At 35.5% G+C, this 9,031-nt stretch overlaps 1 protein-coding gene across 1 annotated transcript; it reads left to right on the plus strand.

Moving 5' to 3' along the window:
• Window positions 1–5,104: 5,104 nt before the first annotated feature.
• Window positions 5,105–6,340, plus strand: LOC139899011 (uncharacterized). The gene has a single exon (XM_071881820.1). It carries the CDS (start codon window positions 5,138–5,140, stop codon window positions 6,272–6,274), a length of 1,137 nt encoding a protein of 378 aa, XP_071737921.1. The 5' UTR covers window positions 5,105–5,137; the 3' UTR covers window positions 6,275–6,340.
• The last annotated feature ends 2,691 nt before the right edge of the window (window positions 6,341–9,031 follow it).

The raw sequence follows: 9,031 nt of genomic DNA on the forward strand, positions 1-9,031 counted from the left end.
TACAATATACAATACTCCACACATGGGTTCTAAATAAATTGTCCTTGATTTAATTAACTAAATTCAATCTAATATACGTAATAATAAAGTAGACAAACAGACACGAGAGTTATCTGTAAATCCAAAAATCTGTAATTCTAAAATGTGTACCTTTTTATGGAATTGAAAGAAAAAAACAAGTATAGTAGGTAAAACTATCTTAATTTGCCTGTACGTTATACGGAGTATATAATTTATTTATTATTTTTTATTGTGAATTTTGATATTTTGATACACGCGGAGTATATAAAAAGATGGGAAATTTGAGAAAGATAGGTTCTTTTTTATTTTTTATTTTAGAAAAAATAAATAATAAAGAATAATAAATAATAAAGATAAATAATAACTATCACAAAATAGGCTAGTGATTGAGGCCCCAAGTTCTTTGCAAGAGGACAGAGGTTCGAATAAGGTCTAGTACGTGTATTTAGTAGTGGCTAGGGATGAGTTGAAACAACCAAAGAGTAATCATGTTTGATTGCTTACATCAGAGTATGAGGTCGGATTACTCGTCTTCTCAGATAGCCCGAACAAGAAAAACCTTCCGTCTTTTAATAAAGTGATAACGAATCAAACAATTATTAGTTGGAAGAAGTGAAGAAGCATGTTAATTGATCTTTTTTTACAAAATGATGAGAAGACAGCGAAGAAAGTTTAAGGAAAGATAGAATGACGATGAAGAAGAAAAGAATCTTTAGAGTGATGAAGATTTATCGGCGGTGTTAAGAGACAACGGCACATGTAAGGGCCTGAATCGGTCTCGTGATGAAGAGATGGCGGCACACATGAGGGCATAACTCGGTCTCGGGATAAAGAAACGGCGGCAGGATGATGGACTGACTCCATCTCAGGATAAAAGTACTCGACAAAAGTGATTATGTGTACGATAATGGCCATGATTGCTCAATAATCGGGTGGAGAATCGACAGCGGTTTGGAATAAAAGTTGGAATCTTGTAGTTGGGGTTAGGGTTTTCAGGAGGATTGATTAGGCTGATACTATATTAGATTATATTTCTCTAAACATTATGGAGGACCTAAGTATAGCTCTAATACCTTTAATATTATGTTTCACGAAGGTAATAATTTTTTTTAAGGAGGATTTGGATATAGAGGTATAGATAAAGGTGAGTTTTATGGTTCATAAAAGTATTTAATAAACTCCTTAGATCAATCTCAACAATTACGCTCTTATTCACTAGAACATATTGTTCTCCATATTTCGTGCTTAGGACACGAATACTTTCTCCATATTTCGTGCTTAGGACACGAATACTAACATTAATGATATACTTTTTCATTAAGACATGACTCCATCAAATTATTTAATAAATTGATGTTTAAATATTCAAGTAAAAAATACAAATAAATAAAGCTATATGATAGAATTAATAAATCGTATGTCTAAACAACATGTCAAACATATAAGTCTAAGAGTTCATCATTTTCTAAAACCAATTGGTGATAGAGGGACTTCCCCTTTGACTTATATGGATACATTTATTTTTCTCCATTACCGATGTGGGATAACTTCCCAACACTATACATTATTCTCTGTTTGTGTGTGTGTCGTGGATTATGCTTGCCAAAGAAAATATGGAGGGGAAATGGAAACGGTGTCTCCGAAGACATGGTTGAGGTGATATTACGATTTACGAGACCCGTTACTAATAGTCTTTTTTTTTTTGAAAAACAAGCAAAAAGTATTATTAATATATCGGAGAGTTACAAAGCCCTATACAACTATACAATGTAATGAGAACGAAAATGGAAAATGTACAGATTCATGGGCTAGGAGACCAAAGACACCGCGGAACTTGAGACATCAAGCTGGGAAGAGGCAACCAGACAGTACCGCGTTTGCGATGGCAAAGTCGGCTGACACTCCCCATTTAACCAAGTGAAAATGGAAATCCAAGCCATGAATGCACTGACGAATAGGACTTTGCTACAATTAGCCAATGCCGGATCTCTGATGATTTGAGGAGATGTAGAAGGCGGGATTGACTAGCCACTGGTGCCACATAACTATAGATTTTTTGTGTCTTTTGGATATCCATGCGAAAGACTGTGTTTGGATTTCGGATAAGATTGTTGCGGCACACCATTCTTTTTTACCGAAGACCTTGAGATTCCGGTATTTCCAGATAATGTAAGTGGATGCCCATTTAATGGCTTGCCAGATGTTAGCACCATTTTGTGACGTGGTGAAGGATTGATCATTTAAGGTTATGTCACGGAGATTTGTGAAGGTGTTGGCTGGGAGGTTCCACCATTGTAGAATTGATTCCCAGATGTTTGATGTAGAAGTGCAATGAATTAATATGTGTTCAATAGACTCTATGTGTAGGTTGCATAGTGGGCAGAGGATGGAGTCGAGATCAACTCCTCTTTTGTCTAGTTCTACACGTGTTGGGATTCTCCCGTATAGAACTCTCCAAATGAAGATGTTAATTTTTTGGGGTATGAGTTTATTCCTTGGTGTCTTAATGGTGGAGGACGGTGTATGAAGTTTAAGGTTGTCGAGGATTGTGGCTAAAGCTTTTGTTGTAAAAATGCCGGATTGATCTAAATTCCATTTCCAAGTATCAGGCTTATTGGAGAGACTGATGGTTGATACGAGATTATTTAGTTCTGTTAATTCGGTGAGGCTCCGACCATTAGGTGCACGGGACCAGTTCCATGAAGTGGATGTCGTTGTGTTGTTTGTCTTGAGTCTTTCCCCAACCGTGGCGTTTTTGTTTGATTCAAGCATATATAATCTTCGAAATTGGGTACAAAACTTTTCAGTACCGCACTAGTTGTCATGCCAAAATTTGGTGTTAGAACCGTTCCCAATATTTTTGGATATTGAATTAATGAAGTTAACACCATAGCCGTCCGCGGATTTCCCTGCTTTGATGATTTCGTTCCAAATTGTGCGACCTGCAACATTTCTAGATAAAACATTAGTAGAAACCCCCCCCCCCCCCCCCTCCCCGTAAATGCTCGAAATTATTTTAACCCAAAGTGCGTTTTTTTCATTAGAAAATCTCTACCACCATTTGCAAAGTAGAGATATGTTTTTACAGATTAAGGACCCGATGTTTAACCCGCCTTTTTCGTAAGGTAAGAGTATATGTTCCCATTTAATCCAGTTTATTTTATTATCTGCTTCCGCCCCGCCCCAGAAGAATTTCCTTCTTTTTGATTCAAGTGTGTTAATTATTTTAGTGGGTGCATGAAATAAGGAAAAATAATATAAAGGGATGCTAGTGAGGACCGATTTGATTAAGGTTAAGCGTCCGCCAAAAGATATGGATTTTGCTTTCCAGTCGGAGAGTCGTTTGTCGAATTTATCAATGATTGGTTGCCAGGTGGAGGCTTTCGTGGAAAGAGTGCCAATGGGCATTCCGAGGTAGGTGAAAGGAGCTGAGCCGGCCGAGCATTCAATATAAGAAGCCATTTCCTCAACATCCTTTTTCGAGACCCCGATTCCGTAGAGATTACTTTTTTTAAGATTTACTTTAAGCCCGGAGATATTTTCGAAGCATTTTAATAATTTGGAGATATTTTTTTCATTACGTTTGCTCCATTCGCCGTTACTAATAGTCTTACAAAGCACTTAATTTTTATTATTATTTTTTATTTTTTATTTTTTATGTTTAAAAGCAACTCATATTATAAAAAAGAGCTTAAAGGTTAGGTATTCTACACCACAATCACACAAGATACCTACACTTAAGTTACTTACAAAGCATTGATAATCGATAATGTTTATGTTATGATTTGAAAAGGTTGTATTTTGAATTATATTCGTAATTGTAATTCGTATATATAAATGTGTTGTTAACATGGTCACATACTAACATAGTTTACATTTCACTCTCTTATATTCTTGTTAGTCTAAATCCGCTAAAACTTGATATTCTTACCCAACATCTTCAGGTTTCTGTTTAAATTCTTGACGAGCTCACAAGCTGTAGATTCATAGATCGACATCATCGTTGTCAATCACTAATGGAATCACTTGGGGTCCCAAAGTACTCAGAGTTATTTATGTTTACAAATTACTCGAAGCACTGGCGAGTTTACATTGTGTCCCGTGAGGTCATGAGACACCACTAGTTTAAAAATTATTAGTAGAAAATACCCTGTAAATTGTATAGGACACCACTAAATTTAACTGAAAGACCCCATATATTTTTCATAGGACACCACTATATTTAACTACTCAGACTCAATATATTTTCTAAACTTGTAGTTTTTTGAAAGTAAACAACCACTAAAATAACATTCAAAAATAAATTGGTTGTGAAAAAAAATTTCAGGACTCCATTGAATTTGCTTTCTGGAATCGCCACTAACTCGAAGTTACATTATGTGTTATAAAAATTAAATTTATTATTGTCATTGTATGCATTTTGACAAAAAAGTATAAATCGGCATAAACATCCAAATCATGTTTTTTTAACTCACAAAACCTACTTTGTAGTATGAGTTAAGGGGAGGTCATGAGTTCGACCCCCGTTGACTACATATTAAAAACACAATTTCATCTCTGCCATGAAGTATCCACCCATGTCACCTTTTCCATATCGTTTGGGGGGTAAAGGGGAGGGGGGTTTTACTTGGCCGTGCCCTTGGATCGGTTTCAAGGTTTCCTCCCGGGCAGCGATGGGGGCGGGGTTTATCGCTGCATCGGCATAGTCGAAACTGGAGATGATCGCAACGGGTGGTTAAAGTCCCCCTCGGGTGATCCCAATCGCTGTCAAAAAAAAAAAAAAAAAAAAAGATGCATGTAAAATACTTTTTTCACGATTCAAGTACACTCGAAAGCAACAAGAAAAACCTTACCTATAAAAACAATTAAAATTATAGATTAAGACTATATTAAATATTAAATATTAATATTAATACTTAAAATACGGAGTACTTATCATGAAATCAAATGATGAAAATGAAAGTTATGTACATGAAAATTTGCCTTCCACCTAACATAACTCACCTTTATTTTTCTTCTTCGTTGCCCGCTACCCTTTTTACATCTCTCTTTTTCATTAATGCCACACCATTGATTAAATCAACACACATTTCATTACATTCATTCATTCATTAATATGGCTAACTTTAATCCAATCTTCACTCAATTCCTCTCTCTAATTTTCATCCTAATTCATCTTGGTTGTTTCTTCATATTCCCTACCTCCGATCACCACCGCCGTCGCTCAAAAACCACCCGAAAACCATCGTCCCCCCTCCCCCTCCTCCGTCCCACCGCCACCAAAAAACCCCGCAAAACCCTTTCATCTTCTTGGTCTTACATCAAACAAATCTTCTCATCAAATTCGTCTTCAATAACAGACAACAATTCATCAATCATTCACCACGTACCGTCTCCGGTATCCTCAACTCGCTCATTACGTACGTACACAATAAACGTCCCACTCGAAACTAATATTTTGGACGTTTCAGAACAAAGAAACCGACCCAGATCTTTATCCGAGTCGGATTTCTTTCCTCTCCGCAATGACATCTACCCTTGTCCAGATTGCGGAGAGGTGTTCCAAAAACCCGGGTTGCTTGAACAGCACACGGCGTTTAAACACGCTGTGTCAGAACTGTTCGAAGACAACCCGGGGAAAAATATTGTTAGAATTATATTCCAAACAGGTTGGCCCAGCGTTGGGCCAACTCCGATGATCTACCGGGTCATGAAGATCCACAACAGTCCCAAGATCCTGACCCGGTTCGAGGAATACCGTGAGATTGTAAAATCAAAAGCCGTTCGTCGTGGCGGTGAGCGTTGTCGCGACGAACGGTGTATCGCTGACGGTAACGAGCTTCTCCGGTTTCACTGTGCCACATTTTTATGCGACTTGGGGCAAAATGGTAATTCCAGCATATGCAGTCACCAATATTGTAGTGTATGTGGGATTATTCGGGTCGGGTTTTCAACCAAAGTGGACGGGATATCAACATTTTCAACAAGTTGGAAAGGACACGTGGCGCTTCCAGAAGACATTGAAGAAGAATTCCGGTTCATGCACGTGAAACGGGCAATGCTTGTGTGTCGAGTCATAGCAGGTCGGATCGGGTGTGACCCGGAAATTGGGGATAAAGATGACGCGGGATATGATTCTTTAGTTGGGAGAGAACCCGGTGTGGCGCGGAGTAAATTGGACGATGAGGATGAATTGATTGTGTTTAATCCAAGGGCTGTGCTTCCTTGTTTTGTGATTGCTTATACGGTTTGATTAGATGAAAGATTAAAGATCGTGTGGTTGTGAAGTTTTGTTAATTAATAATAATTTAATTTAATTTAATTTAATTAGGGGTTTGAGGTAGGAATGATGAAAAAGTGTTAAGGTATAAATGCTTGGGAAAACAGGCTTTTGTAACAAGATCCTAAGAACTTGTTGCTTTTTGGGAGCACGATCGTTAAGATGATTGTTCCCACTTGCTTGGGTTAATGTAATTTATGGTTTGTGGAATGATGACTTGTAAGTTATGTTTATCATGTATGTTTATATTAATATTAATATTTAATATTTATGATATGAGAGGATCGGTTGTTGAAAAATATGAAATATGGAAAAGTATTAATATAGGCGATGGAATTTTATAATTAGAGTAGAAGTCATTTGATACTGTACGTCTGTAGTAAACAATTACTCGTACTCACTAAAAAGATTTTGTATAATCCTTTTTTAGATAATTCATTATTTAATCATTAAGATAGAAGTATGTTTTATTGTGTTATAAGATTCTCTCAAATAATTTGATTAAGTTATTTTTATAAATATAGCATTAATAAAATAATAATACAAAATGACTCTCCTGAGTGGATGAGAAAGAAAGGATTTCTCGGAGCAACCCCTGGTTCTAGACCCAGGACTCTCTATTATTATAAGATTCTCTTTAACATCCCCCCGTCTAAGACCAACATATTGTTTATGACAATTTACAGGTGAATCGATGTGTTGCTAATTAGTGAATTCTCTTGTGAGATGATTAGGATGAATGTCAAGTGGATGGATTAGGGTAGTGGGGATCCAACCGAATAGCTCTCTTGGCATGTTGGTTTTGTTCTTGAATGTGCTTTTGAACTTCGTGTGTAGTTATGAGTTGGTTGTTGTTTGTTGTTTTAAGTGTGCTAATCTCAAGTATTGTATTCTTTTGTTTAGTTATTCGATTTTAATTATTTCATTTTTAAGTTATGTTTTTATCTTTTTGAGTTTTCATCCATTATAAAAGATCCCCCATTTGTGTTATTCTTTATGTTTTTTTGGCAAAAATCTGTAACATAACCAATCAAGTTTAAAGATAATCGAAGAGAATTATAATTGTAAGTGGTTCATGGTTTGTGAATCTTAACATCCAATTCAAAGTGCAATCTTCATTAGTTGTAGCTATGGGGCTACGCTTTTGAAAAATTTAACCCACGACGTAATCTAGTGGTATGATTCTAATAAATCTCTACTGCATACCACAGTACAATCCACATACTTAACGCCTACTTATAATAAATGAAAAAGACGTAAAACGGGGTCGAAATGGTTGGGACTAAAGGGTCGAGACGAACATTGACTCACGCGTGTGCACACATATTTTAAAGCAAAATAACTTTCTTTGACTATTTTGTACCGATAATCGTTATTACCGCTAATATAATATAAAAACGTAACACTACATTACGTCAATTTTGATTGATTTGACCGAGTTTAACCGAATTTTTAACTTTTGACCGACATTGACTCGACCTTTCCTGCATCTGACACGACTTTTGACCGTACCGACTTATTAGACGCCAGGACGGGTCGGGACGAGCTAGTCACCAAAACACCACAACTGCCGTCACAACGGATTCAAAACGGTCGTCGTTTGCAACCATGCTTATAATATAACCTAATAGATTAACGTCCTGATAATCTCACAATATATATGAGATTAAAGGGTTGTTTACTTTTTTATGTATTAAGTTATGTTTTATTTGTCTCTTAATAAGAAAGAGTGTCTGATTCTATGTCTTATAATAACATACTAATTTTCAGTTTAAGTGACAAAGAAATAATAATTTTATATACTAAACAAAGAGCTGTACAAAAATAGATCATTAAATAGAAATTACACAAACCCTAATTCTTATTAATAGCACATTTTAGGATAATTAAAGAAAGTGTCAGACAATAATACAAGATAACTCAATTATATTGTGCATATATCTAACTAGAATTTTTATTTATCGCTTATTGAACTTTAGTCCACATTTTTTACAACCCAAGTGAAAATCAGGGGCAGATTTGTGCATGTGCTAAGTGTGTTGTCGCACGTGGCCCATAATCCAAAGGGGCCCAAAAATAACTCAAAATATATATTGTGAACAAATCGAAAGATATTAGTACTCATAATATTATTAGTGTTATTGAATTTATTACTCCTATACATATGAAAATTTTTATTATAAAAGGTTTTGTTTGTATTTGCTAAATAGGGCTCATAATTTTAGCGGGATGAAAATACATGAAATAGGGTTATTTTTTAACAACAATATGATTGTTGTTGGCATGCTTAGTCAGTGACACATAGTTTTTGGTCTCTGTATATATAGATGAGAAGTTGTTACATTTATTTTCCTAAAAATGAAAAACTTGAATACTGAGTATAACACAAGCCTTTCAATACTGAGTATAACATAAACCTTTCAGGCCTTATAAATTTAGTGGCAGATATAAGACTCATGGTCACTAATTTAAACCCTTAAAATTTTTCTACTATATGTATTATTAGTTATATAATAATGTTCTCACTCATAAAAATTTTACACTATTAACTAGCGTTATTAGTTAAAAACTTTTAAAAAAATTCATTACATTATGTATTTCATTAAGATTCTTGCTATCACTCAACATATAATATGCCCGACTCTCTTTAATGAAACTAGATACAAAAACAACCGGGGTCTGTTTAAAAGATGCAGACGTCTTTTTTTTAACAGCGATTGAGATCACCCG

Source organism: Rutidosis leptorrhynchoides, chromosome 3 (genome assembly GCF_046630445.1).
Source record: "Rutidosis leptorrhynchoides isolate AG116_Rl617_1_P2 chromosome 3, CSIRO_AGI_Rlap_v1, whole genome shotgun sequence".
NCBI classification, from domain to species: domain Eukaryota; kingdom Viridiplantae; phylum Streptophyta; class Magnoliopsida; order Asterales; family Asteraceae; genus Rutidosis; species Rutidosis leptorrhynchoides.

Coding starts and splice junctions, on each gene's coding strand:
- LOC139899011 (XM_071881820.1), top strand. CDS start 5,138: ATGGCTAACTTTAATCCAATCTTCACTCAATTCCTCTCTCTAATTTTC.